This window comes from Carya illinoinensis, chromosome 7 (genome assembly GCF_018687715.1).
Source record: "Carya illinoinensis cultivar Pawnee chromosome 7, C.illinoinensisPawnee_v1, whole genome shotgun sequence".
NCBI lineage: Eukaryota > Viridiplantae > Streptophyta > Magnoliopsida > Fagales > Juglandaceae > Carya > Carya illinoinensis.
In genome coordinates, this window is record NC_056758.1 from 37122171 (window position 1) to 37149714 (window position 27544).

General features: G+C 36.2%; 2 protein-coding genes across 2 annotated transcripts; both read right to left on the minus strand.

Annotated features, from left to right (window-relative positions):
* Positions 1–997: 997 nt before the first annotated feature.
* LOC122315619 lies at positions 998–13071 on the minus strand. The gene is made up of 23 exons (XM_043131633.1): positions 12792–13071; positions 12595–12669; positions 11798–12406; positions 9921–10138; positions 9682–9753; positions 9441–9575; positions 7809–7927; positions 7418–7723; positions 6890–6977; positions 6706–6811; positions 6513–6626; positions 5855–6018; positions 5601–5721; positions 5173–5397; positions 4897–5087; positions 4258–4425; positions 4029–4134; positions 3630–3767; positions 3138–3299; positions 2855–3055; positions 2340–2534; positions 2168–2239; positions 998–1485 (listed from the first exon to the last, which is right to left on the minus strand). Exons 2-23 carry the CDS (start codon positions 12640–12642, stop codon positions 1333–1335), a joined length of 3711 nt encoding a protein of 1236 aa, XP_042987567.1. The 5' UTR covers positions 12643–12669; positions 12792–13071; the 3' UTR covers positions 998–1332.
* A 1216-nt stretch (positions 13072–14287) lies between these two features.
* On the minus strand, positions 14288–21893 carry LOC122315907 (glucose-6-phosphate isomerase 1, chloroplastic). Its single transcript, XM_043132225.1, has 14 exons — positions 21177–21893; positions 20547–20672; positions 19067–19165; positions 18870–18953; positions 18364–18507; positions 18219–18284; positions 17353–17421; positions 17102–17209; positions 16064–16116; positions 15836–15974; positions 15533–15689; positions 15324–15402; positions 14762–14828; positions 14288–14665 (listed from the first exon to the last, which is right to left on the minus strand). Exons 1-14 carry the CDS (start codon positions 21726–21728, stop codon positions 14531–14533), a joined length of 1878 nt encoding a protein of 625 aa, XP_042988159.1. The 5' UTR covers positions 21729–21893; the 3' UTR covers positions 14288–14530.
* Positions 21894–27544: the final 5651 nt, after the last annotated feature.

Below are 27544 nucleotides of genomic sequence, written 5' to 3' on the forward strand. Positions count from 1 at the left end.
ATAGAACTTTGCAGGTAATGCGAACGCTCTGAGCAACTGATTCTTTTTATATGCGGAACGTGAGGTCATTTTGGATTTAGGTTCTTCTCAAGTTCATATTCGAATCTGAAGTTGTTTTTACAGCATCTATTTGAGCATTTCATTCTCTTTGAAAAATTAATGGTAAAGCTGAACTTTTTCAAGTAGTTTTCAAGGAACGAGGGTTTTTTTTTTTTATATTGAAGGATCAACTAGTCACTGTGTCTAGTTATTGACTTTTCTTTTCTGAGTATCTTTCCTTTATTTTGAAAGAGAGTATTCAATTTATGTAGTTTTTATGGCTTCTCCTAGAGTATTCAAGTTGGACAAGTTACGAATCAGAACTGAATAAGATTGTTGGTGGCGATTAATAAAGTAGCAGTCACGGTAGCTAACGCGCACTCATCAGAAAACTTACAAGACAGGGAGGGACTCTATTCTTTGGAGTAAGTAGAATGTCCGATGTTTGGTACTTATCTGGAGATTTGGCATATTCTAGCTTAAACCTAAAAGCAATATCATTTCACTGCCACCTAATTTCTTCTTCTAACCTTCTCATTTCTAGTACAGTTGATGCAGTAAAGCTATAGCATATGCTAAAGATATGGAAAATGATGCATCCATCCCGGTAAAAGTCACCGATTTTTTTTTCTTAATTGTTAAGGAAGCGTTTTTATAGAAGTTTTTGAATTTTTTTTCTTTTTAAAAATGTTTAAAGTGATTTAAAAAATGCTTGAAAAAATAATACACAAAATGCACTCCTCTTGGTGGCCCTAGCAGTAACCTAAAGATATATTTTCTTGCACAAGTTATATAGTTCTAACGAAAAAGGAAACCCACATTCGCCCAAGGGTAAGACATGCATGAGGAGGTGACGAGCTAACAATGCTCAAGGAAAAGGGCATCGTTCAGGCCTAGTCTAGTTGACAAGCCAAAAAATTTAGTAGCTTATGTAAAACTAAAACATAGTAAATCAAAATTGAAGGCAAAGCCACAATTGCTATATATGGAGATTATATTTCAAGGAAAAAAAGGTGAGAATTTAATATGAAAACACGAATAGGCAAAAAGGGAACCCTCTAAAAAGAGAGCAGGCTAAGGGTTCCGGAGCAGCTGAGTTGCTTGCTCCCTTTACAAAATTAGCAAACTCAGCCGTTTTGGGACTATACATGGACCAGAATGACTCATCCCTCCATCATGTTTCAGCGGGCCAATGGGATCATATCTCAACATCTTGCATCTCCTCGATTATTTGAGCCCCTGTTCTTTGTGATATGACATGCCTTACCATTATTTACATGCATGATGATGGGATTAATAGTAATACGTGTTGTCCTTGGGATTGGGAGCATCCTTACAAAGAATTGAACGGACTTCCATGATAGATCTAGGTGGTTCCAGGTCTTTCTCCTGAACTGTATTTCCAAGCAGCTGCTGAGTCTGTGAGGCAAAGGTATCGTCCAGAATCTGCAGGTTATTGAAATTTCAGATGACAGAAGGGAAAATACAGGAAGAACGCAAATGCACAACAAGAAAACCTCTGCTAACTGTCATGACATCAGAAAGGTGACGAAATGATCTACCTGAAGCTTTTTGTGCTCCAATGTAGACTATGGTAAACCTTGTATATGTAAATTAGGAAGTAATATTCTTCGTGACAACAAAAGCTAACATGGCCAGGGGAAAAAATACAAGGGAACATAAATCATGCAGGATTTAATAGTTAAAAGGACCCCGTGCAGAATTTGTTATGCTGAACTATCGAGTACGAATGATTCCAAACACTTGAAGTATTTATCTACCTACACCTAGGATACTGAAAAGTTTTGTCATATACATCATTAGAACCACCTGATCCAGCTTATTTTCAGTCACACGTAAACTCCCCACATTTACCAAATGGTCAAAGCTATAGTGGATTAAACAGCTTAAATAATATAATCTGATAAAGTATTTTGGAAGGAAAACACATTATTATTGGTCAAGGGACCTATAGTGCCCATTAAAGGAAACAGCATTCTTCTTATTATTTTTTTTTAAACTAAAAGAAACAGTATGACTTAAGGTTTTGATTACGCCCAATTGCCAGTATAGCCTTTGTGCTATTCATCCAAAGGGAAAAACAAAAAGTTGCAATGCTATTACTTACAGAAACTGCAATCCGTGAACCTTTATACCACGACCTATTCTCTTTCCTGTTCTCCAAGAAACTTAGAACATCCTGTGACAGAGGAAATTCAACATAATATGTACAGAAGATTAGAATCAAATCCAAACCTCGAATGTAGTATGTTACTAAGATACAGGTGCAATGAATTTGCCTGCCCCAGCCGGTCCCAGTAACCTCGACAGAGTGCAATGAAAACATGAGTCTCAAAGATGGTATGGAGGTGATTTATTGTATCTGTCAACTGCTCTTTCAGAGGCTGCATTCTACCCAGCACATCAGATTCCACCACAGTCTCCTTTGAGTCTTGAAGAATCTTTTTCAGTTTTGTAGCATTCTGTAACTTTGTCTGGTGCAACAAAAAAAAAGGAAGCATATCAAACACCGTGACAAAATACTTGCCTAATTTAAATTTTCAAGCAAGAAAATTTAATTTGAATTAAAGTGGGAAAATCCTTGGCTGCTGCATATATATTGTCTAAGCATGTCATCAAAGATATTTCATTTATCATAAAAAGGACACATCTATCTTTCGTACCAGAATTGTATTATCTGTTTCAGAATATATATATATATATATATATATATATATATTATCTTAATTCATACACTACTATCAAACTATGTAAAATTCAAACAAATAATATGTGATTTGAGGATGACACCCACATTCTCTACAAGTTTCTCCACAACTGCTTGCAAATAATTTCTGAACTTGGCTCTCAGCATCACTGTTACTTCACTGAGATGCTCTCCAGGAACTGAATTTTCACCATTAGGGATGCAAGAACCCCATGACCTGAACTGAGCTTCTATCTTGGGACGCAAGATATCAATCACCCTCTTCATGGAATTCAGTAAAATCCCCAGCTGCGAAGCAACACAAGATTCAAACCAAAAGAATATATACCTAGTCAAAGGAACCTTACAAGTATGAGAAATTACAACTGACCTCATCAGGAACCATATAGGGGCAAACAGAACGTTTGGCAAGTTTCTGGACATACTTGAGGCCAAATTTCTTGGGTGCCAAATGCTCCTTCACTGGTGACAAGACATCTGCATATTGCTTGTCTAAAGCTTCCACTATTGCCTTTTCAACATCCGCAATAGCCTATTGTGGATAATAGTCCAAAAAAAGAAATCAAACATGTTCAGTATCTGATTTTTGTAATTTCAAGCCAGCCTTTCAAGTTCCAATTCTACATAAAAGCAACTGTTCAAAACGAGAAGAGTCTAGATAGGCCATTAACCTTGTTTTTGGCACCAACCTCTCTAATCACTTCAAATTAAGCCTAGGAATACTATTAATAACTTGACCAGATCGTGATAATTTTAAAAAACACCACAAAAGGTTATATATAGAAAAAGGATGGTGATTGGTGATGCTAGAAACCAAATAAGATAATAAAGATTGATAGATAAGCAACCCATCTGGACGTACCTTTTCCAAGCCAAAAATATATTCTGGCCATCGGCAAATGATGATCTCATAGTCGCTTAATGTTTCTTTCAGTCGGTCATACATGTCATCAACAAAAGGAGTAGTAGAATGCTGTGTTCGAACTCCCGACCATTTTACCTGCAAGTACATCAACTCTCAGAACACCTTTATATGACACAGATTATAAAGTACAACTTGCAATGTGCAATAACTTCAGATTCAAGAATTTTCCCAAAGAATCAACACTCAAAATGGTCTATCGACATGCTGATATTAACCCCACACCACGCCAACAAAAAAATTTCATCTGAACAAACACTATTCTGCTGCAAAAGAACCAAACAGATTTGGCAAACATAAGGGAAGAATGACTTATAGTAATACCAGTAACATGTGTACCTTATCTAATCTGCATGACTCGAGCAAAGAGAGACGCTTATCTCGTATCCATACCATAATATACAAGTGAAACAATTCTTTCGCATCCACTCCACCTTTGATAGGGCTGAGCAATAACATAAAATAGGGTTGGGAGTCTGGGACAACACGTAATAACTCCTATGAAAGTATGCATTTTTTTCCCAGCTCTTCCTGAGCCATTAATCTTAAGCAGAAGAGATAACATTACCTAATGTTCCAGCTGGCAAGGTCCCTTTGAAAATCTGCCGTAGCAATAACTAGTTCGGCCACAGGAGGTGAAGGGCCTGTTGGGGGGCAAGCAATGAGGAAAGCACGCAATCTGTTGCAAAGCTCTGTGCTGTAGATGGATGAAGACAGATTTGGAAGGTCTACAAAACTGCACAAGAAATTCAAAATTTTAGAAACCTACTCGTTTGAGTGAGTTCCGAAATCATAATAATCAACATATCCTACTCAATTCAAAAACTCTATAAAATTAAAAATACAAGGAACATAAGAAGAAAATTATATAAATAAAGCAATAAAGCAATAAAGTATTGAATTATGTTTATTTTAAGATTAGAAGGTAAAAATTCAGGACGAAGTATCAATTATTTGCTTCCTTCCATGGTTCATGTTGCTGAGAATTTGTATATGTTCCAATTAAATTTCTGCACATCACGAAAAAGATAATTTATGCACACCATAATGCTTGTTACAATATCGTTGTACAACCACACAACTTCTCTCATAGTGAAAAAGACAACTCATCTGACTTTCTGTGAGATTAGAGTTATATGAATTCACAAATCAACTGTTTTAATAACTCACAGTACTGAGCATTCATACGACAGCCTGAGGAGCATACCTGGGAAGTATATGTTGATTATGAATCTGAATATCAGTAAAAATTTCATTTCTAATGTTCATGCACAGTGATATCATCTTCTGGTATGCAGTAGAAATAGTAACAGTGTCCATCAAACTGCCTTCACTACTGTTGGAAACATATTCATCTGTCTCCGTCAAGTGCCTTCTTGATCTCTTCTTTGCTGCAACCTGGGAGACCCTAACGCTGATTAAACAGATAATTGTACAACTCAAGTAAGCATCATAAAGAAAATTTTCTGCCAGTATCTCAAACCTGAAAATAATGGCATAAAGCAGTCTGCGCCTCGGGAGACAAGATGTCGTGAAGAATCGTATATAATTTAACAGCTGGTTCCAGGGCAGGTGCTGCAAGCCCAGTTGCAGACTTGAAAATCTCCATGATACCCGAAGGCAAGGACTCATCAAGCGACTTGTAGTTCTCAAAAACTAAAGCAAGTATCTGTTCAATTTGGTCCTTAGTTTCTCCTAGAATTCGATTCTGATAAAGCAATCACAATTTATTCAAATTTGTTTTAGAGCCTGCAGAATCCATCAAAGTACTATAGACAAAAAAAAAAAGACAATATAATACAAAAGCAACCATAAAAAATACATTGTAACCAAAGTAAAACAATAACAAGAAGAACATTAGATCAGTACGAAAGAAATTATATGCTTCAAACTGGAAAGTTAGATTTGTACCTCTTGATGACTCAATGTGTTTTTGCTATGGCCTTTCATTACAACTGGCATTAACAAGTCATAAACCAAGGTGAGGCAGTCAGCTGTTGGCGTGGCAACGTCCATTACATAAGAGAGGTATCTATTGACATCACAGATTGAAACATCAACCTAGAGTAAAAAGCCTAAGATGAAAAACTGGTTTGATGACTTATCATATTAGATGGTCTAGTGATTTCAACATCAAGAAGCAATTAAATTTAACACCCAATTACCTCAACTTGGTGTACACATCAGACACTCCATAGTACGAGGCAAACTCTGTTAAGAGCCACTTCCATGGACCATGCAACAATAGGTTTCTTTGTTGAAAATGCTGAACCTTCATAGCAACCTCTAAAACTAGATCATAAGCAACCGTTTCTGCAACAGAGCCACACTGGGACCAAAGGAGTAGCACATATATCATTTAGATATTCACAATCCATGATATAATATGGAGAATAAGCTTTCAATATGAATTAAAAAAATTGTCTCGACAATGATGTGACAGAAAATTTGAAAAATAGTACAGCTACTTTCTAGTCAAAGGATTCTAACAATACTCTTATTTAAGGCATATTCCACCGTTCCAGAAGCCAAGTTAAACTCCACTGTTACTGACCATTAATTGTAAACTACTCACTCCTCCATAATATCCAAATTATAGGAAGGAAACGCCAACATTTTTTTTAACTTCTAACAGAACTTGCAATGGTCAACTATATTGACAATCTTGTGCCATGACTAGAAATTAGATCAAAATGATTTAAGATTTGGGGGTGCTTCAAATCAATAAATATCTGGTGACTATTCAGATACGAGGCCACAGCTTATGAGCAACTCTTAATATTGGGAAAACATCTGAAGACTAGTCCAGTGTAAGTCACTAACCTTTGGATGACTATTATCATCTGAACTAGTTGAGTAGTTTATATACAGCTGTATCTTGCCAACAAGTTCATGTTCAGGCTCATGGTAAATAGACCACCAGCGTAGCCTGTCAGCCTGTGGTCAACTTTAATTTTAGCATTCTACCAGAACATAATTTAAGCTTGAAGCTAATGTTGGGGCCAAAAAACATTACTGGGTCATCAGCAATAGTAGCCAATTGAACGAGGACACGACCAAACTGCTTTCCCTTGGAATCCTGGACTTCAAGTAGCAGATCATCTCCTATACTATCTGGAAAGCTGTAGAGTCATCAGCATCATTCTCAAGCAATCTTAGAAGTACATAGAACAAAAGCGGGAGCCAGGAAGAGAACATACAATACATGTGTATCACCAGCTCCAGGTTGCATTCGGATTGCATCCTCTTCAGGTAAACTTTTCAGCCTTATTAGACAAGAGTATGTTTCTGATGGCATTTGGAGGTAAAGAGGAAAAACCTTTAGTAATCGAGAAAAAAAAATGAAAAAAGAATGGACCGGGGAGCATATTGTGCAGTATTATGAGTATAAGGTCAGAACATCACAATGAAAGTAAATATGTCATTCACAGCTCCAATCATGGGCAATTCATAGCAATTTTGAGATGGAGAGCAAAATTGTTGTTTTTTCTCTTTAGTCCAAGGAGAACTAAAGCATGCAATTTATTTTGCATGCTCCACATCCTTATATTGTGTTTCCTTTTCTTTATATTTTATGATTAAGAATCTTATATTGTGTTTTCATAACATTAATACGTTTTCCTTCCTTTCATGGAATACAACTCATTAGAAAAGAACAGTATAAATCAGCAGCTAATTCAACTTGGATGACAAATTAATAAAGAATAGAGTTTGCAACTTTTGCATACCTTGCACCGCTTCATATGACAATGGGCTGTTGCGTAAAGTTGTTACAACATTTTTGAGGAGTTTGGACACCTGTTTAATATACTGTGTTCCAGCTTGCACATATGCCAAGCTCTGACGTGAAAAAGAACCATTTGCAGGAAGTCGTGGTGCAACACGAATCTTTCTTAAAGCTTGCCATCCAGAACAAAGTTTTGACTGAAAATTGGAGAAGTGATATTGAATGGACTCCAATCTAATTGCTGGTGGCCTAAAAGATGATATACTACATCCAGTAGGTGGGTCCAAGGCCATCTTCACTTTACGCACTGCACAATCAGCAAGATTTTAGAAGAGCCTGCATGCTAACCACTTGAACAATGAGAGTGCCAGAGCTTAGGTGAAAAAACCTACCTTGCACCCTCATCTTGCCAATAATTTTCTTTGGCTTTGCAGCAACCCCCTCGCTGACAAGCTCTGAAGTGTGCTTCACCAATAGTTCATCTTCTGATTGCAATAGCACTTTGCGTAATCTACAATTATATTATTTTAAGAAGTATAAGCTTAAAAGTCGAAAAAATACTAAGAAATGTTGTATGTTATGCAGTATTCACTCAGAGGATGTTGCCACAATCTGCATAACATACAGAACCTTTCAATTGATAGTAATTGTACTAAACATGCGGTTGGATGTAGCATATAAATATAAGCTTTATTGGAATCCCATAAACTTTGAGGTTCCGATTTTAACTTCTTATAGATCGTAATCTGAAAGCCATTCTAATATCTCAGTTATAGAATTCACAGGTTCTATAGACTATTTCTAGGTTAATTTAATTTTAGAGTGACTTTAATGTTCAATTGCAGTGAGAAAAATAGCAGAAGAACATGTCCGGATTATATAAATATCAATACTCTGGAAACCTTTTACAGTGTAAGGGCATGTATGGATTCTAATCCCATAGAGGGTCAAGGATTTAAGAGAAATAATATTTGCAGTCCTAGAGTGTGCAAGCCTTGCGTATTCTTTTTGAAAAAAGTAGATAAATATGGGACCCGTATGAAAAAATCATTTTTGTAATATTGGATCCCAATTTTTTCAAAAGGAGTATGTGGGGATGGCATATCCTAGAACTATATGTAGCATTACTCGGGATTTAATAAGGAAGTTAATAGGGAAAATAGTCAGGAGTAACTTAGGGTTGAGATGAAAATACTAGCTCAAGAATGGAGCAATTAATGGTGAGGAAAGCATGGTTGCATGGAGCAAACTTGAAAATCAAAACCAGATATGAGAGGGCAATACAATTAAGCATCACCCAATTACTTTGATTCAGCAATTTCAAATATGTATTTTCTGGAAAGTACAGTGTACTGACTTGTAAAATAAAAAGTACTCTAATTGGACTTTGGATTTATGAGGAGAAAATGGCCAAGGTGAGGGTGTTAAGATTCCTAATTAAAGTTATACTACTAATCTGCCAATAAGAAATTGTATTTTTTTGTAAGTACCAATAATAAGTGCAACTATCTTGGCGCAGTCACAAGCAAGAAGAGCCAAGGTGCTGAGGACAGTGATGAAAATACCCATGTTAACAAACAGAAATCCAAAATATTAGTTCCTTATGTGATGAAGCGGTAAAGCTAGATTCTTGTTTTCCACAAACATATAGGATATGGCTTATTACAGATACTGGGCATGTAATTTGTTCTCCTCCACCATCTATGCCAACTGGTTTTTCCATTTCAGCTCAACAAAGCTATACATCTGGTGGCTGTTTGTCACATGTGAGGTGCAAGGTCTAACCAGCTTGTCTCACAAGATTTTTAGGGCTAAAAATAGTCTTCATTTATATACGAAATATTTCCTCCAGTATGGAATTCTAGACACTGACATGAAACCAGAATAGCAACCCTTTAAGTTGTAATTTTCCCTACGCCTTATTTCCATTTCCAGAATATCATAAAGAAAAAAACAAAAATAGAAAGAAAAAAGGGCATGAGTTGGTGGCATTATAAGTCGACAATAGAAGATAGTGAGCCCACCCAAAAGCATCACGTAGTAGAGCACATTCACTTTCCAAGAACATTGGAGCTTCCATGCACTCCATTGCCCAGGAATGAAGACAAAGTCGCACGCATGCATCATATGCAATCACAGCATGCCACGGCCCTAGAGCACTGAATTTGATTTACAAATCAAATAAGAACAGTTAATGAAAATAATTATAAAAGCTCTGGGTTTATAATCAACACCATCAATAATTGCAGTGTTGGTAAGAGATACCTTGCATGAAATGTTGGGAGGCGAGCTGGATATGAACCTGAGGATGCACCGGCTTCAGAATTGGTTGTAGTTCTATCAACAGATAACATAACAAAACTAGTTATAGTTTATCACAAAAACTCAAGTGTTCATGTGTTAAAGCTTGCAAAGAAGTACAATGTGCATGGCTAATGTATATTCCAGAAACACATTTGCAAATGGCTTCTAACAAATAAAAACCATTAAAGGATCACACGAACCTCACAAAATGTTCAGGATTCCTATTTCCAGTGTCATTCTCCACCTTAACACTAGGTGTGGTTTCTAATGTATTCCAATTATTTTTGGTTGATACTGGACTTCTCACAGCACCTTGCTTAATTTCTTGTGTGGAACCACAAAAAGGAGGTGCACTGGGAATGTCATCGTCATCATCATCAGAGAACTTCTCATCCTGCAGGTTTCTCGAATGCAAATTCTGCAAGATGGACAAATTTTGCAAAGACGGTAAAAAAGATTCAATTGATGGTAAGTATGCAAACGCCGAAAATGCAAAGAGGGCAAAGTTTTTTTGATAGGAAAAAGTTGAAAAAGAAAAGCAAAGAACACAAAATTAACAGATAGTTTGCATATATCATACGCTAACATAAAACCTTGAAAATTCCAGACATTCCAGCACAGATACATGCTAAAATACAACCTTGAAGATATACAAGAGACATTGATAGTCAAATAAGGCAAAAAATTTAACATAATAGAGGGTAAATTGACGTGTGATCCACCTAAGCACTGTTCAAAAGAGTCAAAAGCAGGGCTACTTGAGGATAACTTTTTGGTCCCCCCACCCCCACCCCACTAACCAATGAACTACGTTTTAGGCCTACAGCTGTAGAGCTAGAGCCCCTCCACGATTGAACTTATCATTTTTCGTGGGGTGGGGGGAATCCTCCACTATAGAGTACATCCAGTAAATGGCCCCAGGATACACATGTAAATTATTGCTTGCCTGAGCATGGGTGCATAATTCAGGAATCAAGAGTTTTTCTTTCTAGCTTAAAAAATTTAATGGACCAGGTTGTCCTGATAAGCTGTAATAACAGCATTCATCAGGTCACAGTGACATATACTGTACACAAAATCGCTCTACTCCCTTCTTACACACACCCCAACAAGGACTCATAAGGTCATCCAACCCAGAGTTGTAGTAGCACAATCAAAACAATGCTCAAAGTTGGAAATGTTTCTCATAGCAAATCAGAAGGCTTCATCAAATAATCAATCTTAGTTATCTTCATTGGTTAAAAGTAGCCAATGTTGAAATATGGCAATGACCTCCAGCTAGAATGTCACCATTTCTGCCACCAAATTCGTTACTCGCTATCCCAAAAAAACTGAGTTGCAATTTTCATAACGTCTAAAACCCCTCAAATCAAAACAGAAAGGGAGAAAAAGGTACAAGAAAAGTGGAACCGAATAAATCTATAACATTAAGGACTAATTCCTTGAAGAGTTTGATGAGGGTTAAATCTTTAGAGATTTAACGAGGGAGTTTGAAGACCAGGACAGAGCCAAAAACCTAGCATTATAATTTCCTTAAAAGCTTTCAGACACATTAAATCTAGTTCTTCTTTCAAGGACTTTGAAAAGCAAGCAGGTCATTCAGTAAGTTGAATATGCCTGAAATTATTTTCCAGAAAATAATATGCCTCAAATTATTGAAATTGATGCAAGCTTGTAGCTGTTTCTACAATGATAATTGACACTGAATAAGACAAACTGAAGGGAGCTGGGGGGAAGTAAAGACCATGTATAATACGTTTCAATTAAATTTTGACAGATTAGTTCTTAAGATGTGAACTTTTAAAACACAATACCCTGCTCAATATTCCTAATACAACATTTGGGAAAAAATCTCCACACTTTAAGCAATATATCTTTGCCGAGAATCTAAGTAGCATAACCAACTTAAGGAACAAGCAACTGATAGAAACTGATAAGGAAAACGATTTAAGATCACCTTACTATGTCTAAATTTGGAATTATATTCTCTACAACTAAATTGTAAACGCAACATCCACACAATCATTTATAATGCAACACAAATTATAGTGAACCATACACTTGAATTATTACAAACCTTTTTGGCGGCACTTGCCATATTCACCAGTGGTGGCACACTTGAAGTATATCCCTCCGAAGCGTAAGCTCTAGTGTGAGGCACTGCACCATTGATGCTTCCCACTTGCGTAGTAGAAAACTCCGAGCTAGCAGCAGAATCTGATGACTCATCCTCTGTATACCCATGCTTCCCAACAGGGTGCCTCCCATTTCCCCTCACCAACCTCTCCGCCACGTGCCCTTGTCTGCCTGCCACCGTTTCCATAGACGAACCGACATCAGAGTACATATAATCACTAGCATAATGTGGTGGCCTCTGCGCTGGGTTCCCGTATCTATGAGCAGTAGTACCACTGGGAATCCTTTCGTCTCGTGGTGACGAATCCAAGGAATATCTACCCCCATAAACCTCCTCTGAATCAGTACTCATGTCATTGTCAGAGTGAGACCCACTTTCGTCTACATCACCCGGTATCGTTCTAGATACGGGGATGGCATTTGAGGGCAAATGCCCACTTCTGAACATTGCCGGTGGAGGCAATCCAAATCCCCTGCCGCCGCCACTGTGAATGTTGGTAATGGGATCTATCCGAGGTCTCAAATTCGAATTGGAGAATGGGACGTCCTTCTGGTTAGAAACAGAACCCAGAAATTTATAAGTTCTCTCTTTAAAAAAACAAATGATTTTGGGAAAAAAATGCAAGCAACTTAACACAGACCCAGATCCTACACGCAATGAGCAAGCAAAATTCACAACAACGACTCCAAAAGAGAGAGAGTATCAAATGCAAGAGGAAAGGAGTTAGTTAAGCCGACCTCCTTAACCCATCGAAGCGCATTTTTATCAAGACCTTCTGTGAACATAATTGCCAAGGACTCTGTCTTCTTCACCTGCGCCCAAAACCAAATGTCGGCTACATTTTATGTTCAAGAAAAATTAAGAAACAAGCAAACAACTCAGATGCCAATCATATAGATAACATAGTCCTCAACAACAAGAGGAATCCACTTACGAATCCAGCTTTTTTCTCGGTTTCACTGCTGAAGGAGTTCAACAAACAGTAACGCCAAAAGGAAGAAAAAGATTTAACAAGAGGGACAATGGAGATCAAGTTAGGATATTTAACAAGAGGGTGCGAGATTTGAGAAATCGAAAAGGATTTTGCTTAGCCCAGAAGCTTTGCTTACTCAGCTGTGAGAGAAAAGGTAAGAAAACCACAGAACTGCAAATGTAGGTGGGTTTTTATGTCACAGAACTTTCTTTTCATGTATTATTTTTTTCTCCTTTGTTTTTGTTGTAGACTTGTAGTACGTTTTTGGGAGATTCCTCGTTACTCAATTTAAAATAAAAATCCTACGAGGATGTCGGTCAAAACGCCGTCGCATCATCGAAGACACAGACGTCCTTCTTCAAGACACTAGGAACAAATGTACAACTAATTACGTAGTCAAGATCAAAATGTAAAGGAAAATGAATTTGCGAAATAGACGGGAAAATAAAGCGGCACGTAGGTGAGAGAGTGAGGGCACGTAAAAAGTAACGGGTAGATGACGTGGAAAAGAGGAGCTCCTGTTCTGTCCTTATTATTTAACTAATATAAATTTTGAAAACGTTAAATTATATGAGAAATATTATATACAGTTATTTTTATGTATTTTTTTCGTGCTCTACTGATATGATTAGTTGGATTAATTTTTTTTTAATATCTAATCAATTATATCATTAAAGTGTACAAAAAAATACACAAAAATAACTGCACATAAAATTTTTGAAATTATATATAAGCCGAACGTCGTAGGGGGAACGTTTTTTTTTTTTTTCCTCTCTCTTTTAATACCCGCTTACGACACTTGCAAAATAACAATAAATTAGACCCAACAGGCACATGGAGTGGCGGGTCTCGACTCTCCATCGGTACATACTTTTCACTTTTCTTTAGCAGTGCCAGCGTGTGACGTGTTGCTCGCTCGTCCCTGACTCGCTTCTATTTATGTGAAATACCCAAATTGTCCATCATGAACGTGATTTCCGCCGATTTGGATGAATGAAGCTTCTACTACTTCATGACGACGGTGGGCGACAAATAACATGCGCAAGAAGAAAAGGACAATAATTTGGAGTCAGAAAACATTAGAGCATGCCATCCACAGCTGGAGAGCTCATGCAGAGGAAGGGGCAATTAGCACAAGAAAAGAAAATTATTATCCACGTCATCAAATGCGGACAGACTTCGTTGCCTACCTTAATTGATAGTTACAAACCAAATGAAGAAAGGCAAAGCAGAGAAAGTGACTTCCAATTGTACCGCCCATGTCCCTTGAATAATGTTCCATAATTCGGTCTACTTCAGTATGTCCTGTCAAAAGGGTCCAGCTTTTTTTGTTCATCCAAATTTTCTTTCGGTTGTGGTGTAATAATCATGTGCTGCGGGGCACATGAAAATGATCGACAGCACCGATTGAACTTCTAGACAATGGGTGCAGGAAAGTTGGTTTTGGCACTTGGCAATACCACAACTTCAAAATCCAATAAAACCCAACATTCTTGGACGTCATCTTTGGCAAATTATCCCATGCTTTGTTTACATCTCAAATGACAATGACTCTTTATTTCCGAATTATTTCGATGGAAAATCCCTTAATGTCAATAATGCGCAATACAACAGGAACAAAACCAACTTATTTTTGTGTAATTCGATTCTGAACCCAACACAACTGAAATAGGCCACAACAATCTTTGTCCGTCCGTAACTTAAGCATACAACTCATCAACATTACACTCCCCAAGGAAAACTTTGATGCTACGCGGTGAACCACAGCTGCCTTCAGCAATAAGGGCTCTATCATTGGCAGCCATATGAGCAATAATCTTGTAGATCATTTCAATCTGACAAAGATAGACAGAAAAATAGTTAGCAAAGCCTTTAGTAGTTGGTAAGATTGTTTCTAAAGGGGGAGTTGCAAGGCAGCGTGGTGCATTTACATCTTCAGGAGCGTGGCAACGGTCAGCAACTTCATCCAGAGTCAACGGTTCTACAGGCTCTTTACAACTGGAAACACAGAAAAACATTGATGGTACTGTCAGTGACAAATAACCAACAGTGAGTTATGCACGTGTTACTTGCAAAGAGAGTTACCGACCACTCCAATGGTCAGATTGCTAGTCACATGGGAAATTAAGTCCCTTGGTTTCGTTCAGGTTTTAGTTGGAATCAACCTATCATTTTACAGGCCACACCAGACTCTTGGGTTTTGATTGCAAACTTGTAATCCTTATTCTTTTCATAAATTTCCAACATTCAGTGACTCTGGCCTAAAGAAACCATCCTTAATTTTTTTTTTCTTTTAATATATATATATTTGGATATTTGCCTAACACTTTGCTGCAAGCTTTCTTTTTGAAGAATGAACTCCATTATTTTGCTCATCCCGTAAATAGGATTTATATAGGACTTCCCGTTTCAAAACTGATATCAAAATATCAAAAAAGATGAAAATAGAAGTAACAATAAAGACCTAGATAGCATGAAGATTTAATGTTGTACCTAGCCTCATTGAGTACTGACAAAACACGCTTCTGAAGGGCTAATACTTCTCCCGCTGCCTTTTTCCCGGCTTCCACACCTGAGATAATAATTAAAAGCAAGCAGACAATACATGTTAGTGCCAAAAGGCATAAAACACCCACAACGACATTCCAATTCTCACTTCCAGACCAAAAGCTTCTATAACAGGCAAAAGCAGATATATTTACCAGGTTGATGGTATGCATTAATGTTCACAAGTGAAGCATATATCCCAACTGCTCGCTCATAAAGGGCTATAAGCGCACCCACAGATCTAGGTGTCACTTCTTGTACAGTGACTGTAACGGATTCACGGTCATTAGCATACAATGCTGACCTAGTCCCCTGTATCAAATTTAATCAGAAATCTCGGTTTAATAGGAAGATAAAAGTAACAGGGCTTCATCAGCTAAACCAACAAAAGTGAAATTTTATCTCCAGATTGGTGCCATATGGGAGTGTTAAAAAACTGGCTGTGTAATAAATCTAACCTGTAGCATGCCAAAGAGGTAGTCACCACATGTGACACCTGGTTCAAGCTCCCAATCATGACCAGGGGGTCTATCACGAAGCACCTCAATGAACGTTGCAAAGAAATTGTGCACACCGTCTCTCAGCTGTTGAATGTAACTGAAGAAAAGAACCGTGAATCAGGAATAAGCATAGTTTACATCCTGGGACATATCATATAACCTTAAAACCCAAAACCAAAAACTTACGCATGCTGATCTGTGCTCCCTTTATTCCCATAGACAGTAAGCCCTTGATTCACCTGTGACATAAAAAACTCATCTTTTTTCCAATCACACTACAATTTAACATCTTGACAAGACTGAAACATCTTAGTACTCCAAGTATTTAACTCAGAAAAGACCAAATTGTGATGTAAAGAGGTCCTCTAAATTCAGTTGCCCCAAGAACTCATGCTAAATTTGATGCAAGTTGAGTCATCAAGTCTATACATACACGATAAAATGGCTCCAGGAAAACAAGCGTAGACATACATTATGAAAAGGAAACTTGCTAGATGGAATCAGATCCACTCATAGATGCCCCACTGTTATGGTCCTGAGGGTTAAAGGTTTAATCAAATGAGTACTACTAGGTAGAAGCCCCAAATAGACAAAAGCCATACAGGCCTTTTGTAAAAATGTGGGCCCACTAAAAAAGAAGAGTCTTTTTACACTTTTTCCTGGTGGGGTCCCCTTTTTTACAAATGGCCTAAGCAAGGCTTGTCTATTGGGGTTTGTACAAATCATTTCTCTAACCAAATTAGTATCCAACAGTCATAGGGCTTTTGGAACAATAGTTGGATCTTTAACAATTGGTATCAGAGCAAGGACCACGTCACAAGTTCAAGACATGGAGAAGGTGACCTAATGGCTGGATTAAAATGCCTTGGTACCATGTATAGGCATAGTGCTAAGTCATTGAATACTAGTAGATGAGTGAAGTCGCCAAAAGGGAAAAGGCTACCACCAGGTCAATGTCGATAGAGTGGGCTGCCGTGGACGTCGCATTTGGAAGCATGGTGGAATGTTATGATCTTAAGGGTTAAAGATTTAACTAAATTAATATCCAACAGTCATAGGGCTTTTGGATCAAATGTTGGGTCTTTAATACTCACCAAGAAGGAAACAACAATATTTCAATTTAACTAAGTAGTATGGCCAATGAACTTCAATTGATCTTCAACTTTTTACACCTCAGCAAAGTTACAGAAACAAAAGCCAGTTTCTCAAATTTGTAGCACATACCCTATTACCATCCAAGTCAAACTCCTTCCCAAGAGATTCCATGACCAGCTGCTGCAAATATCGACTAAATAACAATAGGCTGTCTTTGTAAGGAAGAACAACCATATCCTAAGGACCAAAAATAAAATAAAATAAAGAGAGAGAAGCAAAATTAATATAAGAGAAGCTGAAATTCACATAATTCTTTTTTTGATCAGTTGAAATTTAACACAATTCAAGTATTAAATAACTCTTAATAAAGTATTAAATACCTTTGATCCTATCCCATCAGAAGCCCAATACCAGCATAAAGCTAGCAATGCTGCAGGATTATTCCTGACCTAAAGCAAAGAAATCAACCAAAAGGGTTATCATATTTCCTCCTTCCTTTTTGGGGGAGGGGGCCAGTTGAAGGAACAATATCACAATTTTTTTCTAAAAAACCAAGGACTATATCTTGCCAGCATTTCACCATTATGCAATTTTGTCTCAAGGGAAGCGAGAGATCAACACATCTACCGTAATGGAGATTCAAACGTCTAAAAAAAAGGCTAAATATAATTCCAGTAAACAAGAACAAAAGCAGATTTATTAATTATTGAAACTAATAGAATACAGATCTTTGAATAGGAGAATGCTATTGGTGAATATTTAATGCTTTCTTATCAATAACAATGAAGAAATTTAATTCGACAGCAGGCCATGTCAGTTGATGACTTGTGTTGCACAGACTTAATCATGGAGAAAACAGCCTCGCCACTGTTGCAAAAGGCACCTCTTCCCCTCTCCAGGGCAAAGCCTAATGTTCAACCTATGGAAGGATGGGATTGGGAACCAAAACAAGTACACCATCCCACTTTTTTTTGTGCAGCTATATTCGCCCTTGAAAATAAATATGAAGCCTTAAAGGGAAAAAATGAAGATGATACTTGAAAAGCATTAATCACACTTCCAGAAACTCCCTTACAGCCCCTTACGTCAAACAACAGGGTAGGCAGTGGGAGTCCAGGACTCATATACCAAGCAAAATGTCCACTTAAATAATGACCTATCAAATAATGAACTAGAAAGTTCCTTATCCTCACTAAACAACAGCAGTACCAAAACATGATCATGAGTTACCAGGCCAAATTCTTACCACCCTGATTCTATTTGCTTCATCCATTAATGATGCTCCAGCAAGCATTTCTCTTATGTCAATTCCCTGAATTGTGGATAGCATATAAATAACCAGACAACATAAATGATGATAAAATCAAATTCTGAATTCAATAGCCTGTAACCTGAAGTGCTGCTGGAAGCAGACCAACTGCGGACATTTCAGATGTTCTACCACCCACCCAGTCAAACATAGGGAATCTAGCTAACCAGCCCTCAATTCTTGCAGTTTTGTCTAACAATGAATTTTCTTGTGTTACAGCAACACCCTGAAAAAGAATATATTTTTTTTAACTCGTGATTGTTAGCGCAAGAGATTCCTAGCACAGACAATGTACATCACTGCATCGCATTAGTATTGGAAGTAAACAGGTGAAACTTCTTCATGCATGACCATACTGGTCAGTTTAAAACAAGATAAATTAGAATGTGAACCAAGATAATATGTAAGTGCGAGTATTTCCACTAAGATACATATACTTTAATATACATGACTGGCTAGTGTTAAAAGCCTTGCAAGTTCCTATTTTCCAACTCTGGAACCGTATTGTCGCCAGAAAGTTATATTATATTTTTACTACAAAATAGGGGTGTATGATGACAGCAGAAAGAAAAACCTGAGATCAAAAACCTGTTTTGAAAATTCCAGGCCAGCTTCACGAAAAGCCTTCTGTACTTCCAGTAAACCGTTTCTAGTTTCAGGAGTGCCTCCACTCTGACAACAATTGGTTAGACATTATATTAGCAACAAACCCGACAACATAATCAACAAAAGTATTAATTAAGAATGCAAAAAACATATTAATCAAGGATAATTTCCATGCCTACCTTTGAAATCACTATTACAAGCGTTGATGCCAGCTCAGGGCCAAGCTGTGCAATCTGATGATCAATTCCTGCTGGATCCGTATTGTCAATGAATCTTATCTGCCAATAAGACAAGAAAACATTATCAACATATTCAAAAAGGATTGAAAAAGGATTTCAATTTAACAGTAGTGAAGGTCTAGGTTAATTCATTCACAAATGGACTATTTTCCCATAATTTCAGGTCTATATATTACAAACCAGCTCTTAGTCATCATGATGCATAGAAATCCTCACAAGCCATTGGGTAGCTAGGCTTTACCATATCATACAAGAATAGGCAACTGGTGGCATTCCTTCATTTGGAATATTATACATCAACCAGACAAGCCCCCCAACCAGAATATATTGCAATATTCAAGACAAAATTATCAGATACTTCTTGTTTTTTTTTAAAAAAAAAAAGGAAGAAAAAAAGGAAAAATACTACTCAACCCAATATTTTTTTTTATTGGCACTGTATGTCCAAGAACAAAGTACTGACTAATCCCAGGGGTGCATGGCCCTCGGCAAGGAGTTTCCCACAAGTAGACCTTGGGTAATTCAAGAGGAAGTTCACCCAGTCCAATGTCCCCTAGAAATTGTTTGCACCCAAGAGGATTCAAACCTTGGACCTGGAGGGAGCATACCAACAAGACCAAGGCCTTTACCACTTGAGCCAACCCCTAGGGATTCTCAACCCAATATTTAACTTCTTGAATTTCTCTCTTTTCAATTTGAATAGTTTTCTTTTAAAAAAATGTTCAATCCATACAATGGGAAAGGGTTGGGGAAGAAAATCATGATTAAAAAAAGATGGCAAACAAAAAGCATATTCAACATGTATATTTTGTATCCTACATGTGGTTAGGAAAAAATGGAAGATGCTAGATGATAGCAAACACAAGTGGGAAAATGTAAACAACTCAAGGAAGACCCCTAAGCCAATACTCCAAAAGGACATGTCAATTTTATAATTGGAGTTCCTTGAAATCATTATAAATGGCAAAAACTTGTTCCTCCTAAACAATGTGGGATCCCATTCACCACCCTCTCATACTAAACTTGGGATATTAGCCTCGTCCCCCCATTCTACCATAAGTCGCACAGCTCAAGTTTCATACTTCTGATTGGGATTGGTTTTTATACCATTTGTAACGACCAAAGGAATGCTCAAGTCACATATGAGCCCAAACTCCAAAAGGACTAATCAATGTTACAATTGAAGCTCTTTGAAATCATTATAAAAGGGTAAGAACTTCTTCCTCCCAAACAATGTGGAACCCCCATTTATCACCCTCTCATACTAAATTTGAGGTATTACAGAAAATGTCTGGGCAGAAACTCAATTGCATTATCAAAGTAAAATTCAACATAATTATACATTACACTTCCAATCTGGTAGTTAAAGAAGATGCAAAACAATCACCAATAAAGATCCAAGTAAAAGGCCCTTATATACCTTCAGAGGAGGATTATCAGGAGCTAATGCCTCTGCAACAAACTGTGGTCCAAGAGCTGAACCTCCAATCCCAACAGAAAGAATTTGAGTAAAGCGACCTTCTGCTGAAGATGGGGGGGGCTTAATCTGGAATTTTGATTTCAACCGAACAACACATCAAACAAACTGAAATAGTTGACTACCAGTACCAATATAATTCGGAAATGATGATACATTCCAGGGATTAGAGGTTTCGTGCGCATTTAAAGACTTGTACATGCAATAGATATCTCAAGACAACGAGGCAATATTATAGAAAGGGAAGCCTGCGCTCAACATATCCTGTTAATCATTCGACTTAATTAACTCTTCTTCATGCCTTCATGCACACCGAATGAAATACTTTTTTTTATATGCATGATTCGGGGGCATGAAAGCTCAAGCTATCATGAGATCAGTGAATGAATCTGGGACGGGTTAAGTAACAATAAACCAATTGAAAATTGTTATAATTAACCGTGCAATGCTTTCTAACAATAGCTGCACTTCCTATCAGCACAACGCCAGGCTTGCTTCAAGAACTGATCAGCACACTAAGCAACGCCAAAAAAGAAAAGGAAAAATAGGAGGGCGGGATAAAGATAAACTGACCTTACCGCTGATGACGTCGTCTGCAAACTTGCAAACAGCATCAAGCGTGTTGTCAATCTGCGACTTCAAGATGGATTTGGGAGCGAGCTGGGAATTCCTCAGCCAATAGTGGCCAACCATTCGCCCCTCGTCCGGGTTGGCAATCGCGCCCTTTTCCAACTCCTCCATAGCCTGAAACGCAGCCTGGAAGCGGGGCTCCATCTCCGCCGCGAACTCGCCGGTGAAACCGACCCGACTCACGTCCAGGAACAAGCCCAGCTCCTTATGCTGGTAAAACCAGTCCACGTATCTGTCCCACAGGGCCCGAGGATCTTTCTCCAGCCCCTTCTTCTTCTTCGCCTCCTTCAGAACCCCATCATCGGTCTTCGACACCTCGGCCGAGATCTCCCGAGCAACGGAATGAGTCAAACCGAGACTGAAGCTCCGATCGAAGAGTCTGGAACGGGTGGGGAATGAGAACGAGTCTCGACTGAGAGAATTCGTGAGTTTGAGGAGGGGTTTTTGGGACTTGAGAGTAGGTGAAGAGGAGAAAATGCCTGAGATAGAAGCCATTCTTGGATCGAAATGAGCGATGATCACGATGCTGAGAGGTTTATGTTACAAATCCTCCATGTCTGCGTTTGTTCGATTTTTTATTTTCTTTTCCTCGACTCTTTATGAAAAGAAATGGTTCCTCCGTGCTGGTTAGGTGTGTTGTGAAGGTTGTCTTCTGGTTTTGGGTGACATGGTTCACACATTGATTGTTAGGTTTTTTTCCCACATATTGACGGGAATACCCTCTACACATTTCCATTTTACAGTACCCCGCATATTCCTTTCCACTTTTGGCCTCCTCGTCACCGACGGGCATAGAACGCCAGGGCAATCGTAAGGCTCGTCACACGAGGATTCCCCAATAGAATAACACCACGTGTAATACTTGTCCCTGATAATATTATTAAAAACTAATATTTAAATCAATAAATTTAATGATCTGATGCTTTATCACGTGATCGCAATCATGTCATCCATATATTAAAAAGAAATTATATTTGGAGGGGTGTATACTGCTTTTGAAAATAATAGATAAATTTATAATATAAATTAAAATTAATTTTTTAATAATAAATTTATTATTTTTTAAGAAAATGTACGAAATTTTAAAATTATATATATAAAATAATTACTAAAGCTCCATTTAGTTATACAATTTAAATAATATAAAATGAGACGTTGTAAATAATAATAAATAAAATATTATTATAATATTATTTTTATATTAAAATTTAAAAAAATTAAATTTTTTATTATATTTTATATGAAAATTTAAAAAAATTATAATAATAAAATAAGATCAAATTGTTTGGTTTTTTATAATCAATCCGAGCCTAAATTTCTATTTGTAAATAAAAAAGATCATTAAATAATAACCATGGTATTATCTCTCATAATGATAAGAATATGGAAAAATATATTTCTCACCTCCAATTGCATCAAGCCAATCTTTTCTATTCAAATACATCACACCTTTAATTATAAAGAAATTATAGTTTACCCGTATAATTTTAATCATTAAGGTAAATAAAAATAAATAAGATGATACATTATTGATGATCGGATATCAATAAAAGTTTAATATTTCTATAGTTTAAATGCCTGATGTGTCAAATTCAGTAGAGTAAGTTATAAGGTGTAAAATGGCTTGTAGTTTTAATTTATCAAAAAAAAAAAATGACTTGTAGTTTTAGGCTACAAAATTGACCTTTATTGGCAAAGTAGTCAAATAGACAGCACCCAAATCTTTTATGGAAAATGCTTTGGTCACCGTTGGGTTACTGTTGTCTTTTTTTTTGAACGATTAAGAAAAAATTATTTAATATTATTATAAATTTTTTATATTTTTTAAAATATTTAAAAGTATTAAAAATAATTTGAAAATAAAAACAAACAAAAAATTTGCTTGGCAGTGACTCTAGCACCCTCAAATCTTTATCAATATAACATTTAGTCTGAAGTTTAGGTACGTGGGAGAGAGGAACTATACTTGGAAGTTGGATCTTACAATATTGAATTTTTTTATGATCAAAATATCGTGTCTAGGTTTTTTTTTTTTTTTTTTAATTTTTCTTTACAATCGAGACATGGAATTGTATGACACATTGACACCTCAACCCAACACACAGCACCATTTTTTTTCTTTTTTTCTGTTTTTCCATTTTGAATGGCATCGTGTCAAAGACTAGTTCTGTAGATTATGTGGAAGAGTAATTAAAATATTTCATCCCATTTTACGTAATTATTATATTTTCTTTCTGAGTCCCTACTACAATAATTGATGTCAACTTTTTTTTTTTTTTTAGAAATAATAAGAAATGGCTAACGACGTGGTTCATGTGATCATATATTATATTTTTGTTTCTTTGATTACTGTGTTTCGTGTGCTGGTTGCCTTATGTATTCAGCTAAGACCACGTGTAAACTAATGTGATGTTATCAGTGACACAGATAGAAATAATATTATAAAAAAATAATGTTACATATAATTATTTTTATATATTTTATTAATATAAATAGTTACATTAATTTTTTAATATATAATTAATTATATAAATAAAATATATAAAAAATACATAAAAATAACTACATATAAAAATTTTATTATAACAAATCAATCTATCTGCTAGTGACCTATTACAATAATGCAAGAAAGTACTGTATGCATTCATTCTTAAAAATATTAATTTATAATTTATAAATTAATATTTTCACGTATATCTTTTATATATTTACTTTTTAAAAAAATTAGACATTTATTATTTCTTAATGTATTAATATATGACAATATTTTCTCCAATAAATAATCATTTATATTTTAATCATGTTTTAATAAATATATTTGTTATCATGATAATAGCTTATAGTCTGTCGGTCTGCTGTCATCAAAATAACATACCTCTAATAATTAAATGAGTGTCAATAGGCTTCCTATATCAAATTTCATGTGTCAGCACAGCACATGATGATTATGATGAAAAAATAAAAAAATATCTAGTAAAAGTTAAACTTCCCCTCTCCCCCCTCTCCAGAATGAGAAATGCTGAGGCAACCGGCCCTGCATAATCCTTCTCCAACAGGCTAATATGGCAACCGAAATACAACACACTGCACATAAAAAATTAGGAAAAATAATAAGATTACCACTATTTTATTATTTATTTACTACTTATTTTGTATTTGATTTTTAAATTTTTTACTTAATAGTTAAAGAAATGACTATTAGTAAAATTATATATTTTTTTTAATTTTTTCTTAATGGCTAAGGATGTTAAAAAATACTTAAAAGAAAATTATAAAAAAATAAAAAAATTTTAAAACCTTGTAAATAGTAAATAGGTAGTAATAGAGTAGTAAGTCTATTACTATCCAAAAATTAGATTTATTTGTCAGATCACGCATCTCTTAAAATTCACGAGATTAGACCCCTCCCTCTATGTTCTGCTCTCTCACTTTTTGAGTTTTAATCCCCGTTTGATTATATAAATGAAATGAGATGAGATGTTTTAAATAGTAATAAATAAAATATTCTTATAATATAATTTTTTAATATTAATTTTATATTAAAATTTAAAAAAGTCAAATTATTTATTATATTTTGTACGAAAATTTAAAAAATTTATAATAATAAATTGAGATGAGATAAGATTTTTAATTTTGTGTAACTAATCGAATCTTAAACTTCTCTTCTTTTGATGAACAAAGACTCTTTTTCCTTCGAGAAATGATATTTGCAGTCGTGGTTGTGCAAACGGCGTGCAGTCGTTTTGAAGAAAATGAATTAATATGGGACTCACATGAAAAAAATTAACTTTTTAATCGTGGACCCCATTCTTTTTCAAAGCAATTGCGTGGCGTTTGCAATTCCACGACTATATGTAACATTGCTCTTTTCCTTCTTTGTTCTCTCCCTCCAACAAAGCACAACTACCTGCACCATGAGACAGACCACAACCTTAGAGAGAATGTCGGCTAGCATGAACTTGGTGTCCCTTTGTTAGGTATTGTTCAGAGATATAAAGTGGAATGATAGAGTCAGAACTGCAAAGATGGTCACGAATCGACCATTTATGTATGCTTTCACTTCCAGAATACTGAAACTGGCAGTTGCCAGCGCTATAAAGCCTTAATCAACCACGGCTTTGTTAGATACAGTCGGCGTGCAGTCCACGACTGCACGCCGACTGCATTTGCCGACTGCAAAAAGTATTTCTCAATCATAAATGACAAAAAATTAATTGCAAGTATAATTATATATTAATTTATTGTAATCGGATAAAAAGTAAAATAAAAATACTTGTTGCAACCGTTTGGTTTAACCGGCGTGCAACCGGCTTCCCATTTAATTAATAAAATTTTTTATATCCTTCTCTTCTCTCTCTCTCCATTTCGTTTCTTACTCTCTCCCACTTTTTTGTTTCGTTCCTTCTCTCTCTCTCTATCAATTTTTTCCCACTTCTGCTAGAGGGTCTAGTGCAAAGTTGAAATTTGAGGCTTCCAAAGACCATGAAGACGAGAGATGAGAGACCCACGAAGACGAGAGACCCAACAACGATCTTGAAGTCACAGATGATGAAGATTTTCGCTTTGAAGATGTGCCAAAATGGTTGAACTGGAAGTGTTTGAAAGGTAAAATCAATACCAAGTATTTCACCGTAATTTCTCTTTTCATTTCAAAACCCCTAAATTTTCTTTTCCTTCGAATAAAATTGAACGGAGAAAAGAAAAAGGATGATGATCTCAGAAATTTGATGGGAGATGTTAGAATGCTTTAGAAGGAAAGCAAATATATTGACCAGAGAAAGCTTCTTTTTTTATTTTTCAATTAATGTTAAGATCTAAAACAAATGAGGAAATTTCAGAAAATTTCAGATGAAAAGAAGCTACAGATCACGTTTGGAAAGAAAGCTCTGCTCGATCTCGGGTCTGGAAGAAGGAGAGTTTGCCACTCCCACCGTCGTCTTGATGAAATACACCGTTGTCAAGTTTTTAATATGTACATGGACCATACAAGCTATTTCTTATTCTTCTTATTCTTTTCTTTTGAAAAATGTTAAAAACAAGTTAATGGATGGATTTTGAAATAAAAGAACTTACAGTGATCTATATCTTTATGCAACTAATTAATGGAAATCCAGAAATAAACTCATCTCCTATTGAGCAGATGGATCTATTTCGAAATAAAAGGGAAATCCAAAAAAAAAAAAAAATCCGATAGATTGCGAGATGGATCTATTCAAAAAACACAGAATTAGCCCATACAAAAATATGCAGGAGATGGACATGGAGAGGGAGAGGGAGGGATTACACATTAATCGGAAGGTATAAACAAAAAAACTAGGAAGGTAAACCAAACCCAAGACACTAGACTTGGAAGAAGAAAGAGAACGAGAATGAAAAAGAAAGGTTTTTTTTTTTTTTTAATCCTTTGTTTTTCCTTTTTGCCTTGTGTTTTGTTTTTCTTTTTTGTTTTTTTAATTCCACGTAAGTTCTTACGTACAACCGGTTATCCAACATTTGAATATCTCGGTTGTTTCTAGTAAAGCTGAAAGTAAAAACAGTACTAATTTAAAATTTAAATATAAAAAAAATCAGTATTGATATACATATTAGTACGCGACTTTACTTATATATAACAAAACTCTAAATTTAAACAAAGCTATAACCAAATTAGATACAAAAAATACAAGAAATGCCATCTCATACTTGGCATGACATTTCACAATCCCATCAATAGTTTCCTCCAAAACTCGATAAAACAATACAACACACAAAGAGGAAACAGACCCAGTATTATTCATTTTTTTCTTTAAGATTGTCTTTCAAAGACCATTTCAACCCAGGAGAATTAAGGTTGCAGATTTTGGCTTCGTGGGTCGTCTCGAAGTGGGTCATCTTTGTGGGAGGGTAGGGCTTTTTGTGGGAATGGAAAAATTTGTGCGATGAGGAAGACGAACGGGAATGAAGGAGCTCTATAATGGAAGATGAAAATGGAAAATAGGAAGAGTCCGGAAATGAGAAAACGAAGGGGAACGAAGAGCTTTGGGGAAAAATAAAAATTGTGTAGTTTCATTATGCCATGGGAGACGCGATTCCCCCGCGGTTCCCCCTCTTAGTTGCCTCAAACATTTATTCTCCTGCTGCAGAAATCTCAAGAGCTCTCCCCCCTTCATACAGAAGCAAAAAACCCCTCTTTCTCGCAACTAAAAAGAAAATTAAGAAAAAAAGAAGTGATGAATCAACCAAGTCTTCTTTGATGGCAAAGCTTTGTGGGAAAATGAAGACAGGACCAGAGTCTTGGGAGCTCACGTCATTTAGAATTCGTTTGTAGGCCT

Bases quoted from the DNA above. Each gene is read 5' to 3' on its own strand.
- LOC122315907 (XM_043132225.1), bottom strand. From the start codon at position 21,728: ATGGCTTCTATCTCAGGCATTTTCTCCTCTTCACCTACTCTCAAGTCC. The intron at 18,508-18,869 runs GTTTTTGATCTC...ATTCTTTTTCAG, and splicing joins GCCTGGAATTTTCAAAACAG to GGTGTTGCTGTAACACAAGA. The intron at 15,690-15,835 runs GTTAGATTTATT...AATTTGATACAG, and splicing joins ACCTCTTTGGCATGCTACAG to GGGACTAGGTCAGCATTGTA.
- LOC122315619 (XM_043131633.1), bottom strand. From the start codon at position 12,642: ATGTTCACAGAAGGTCTTGATAAAAATGCGCTTCGATGGGTTAAGGAG. The intron at 7,724-7,808 runs GTAGGTTTTTTC...CTGATTGTGCAG, and splicing joins TGGCAAGATGAGGGTGCAAG to TGCGTAAAGTGAAGATGGCC. The intron at 3,056-3,137 runs GTCAGTTGTAAT...GTTGCTTCGCAG, and splicing joins CCTATATGGTTCCTGATGAG to CTGGGGATTTTACTGAATTC.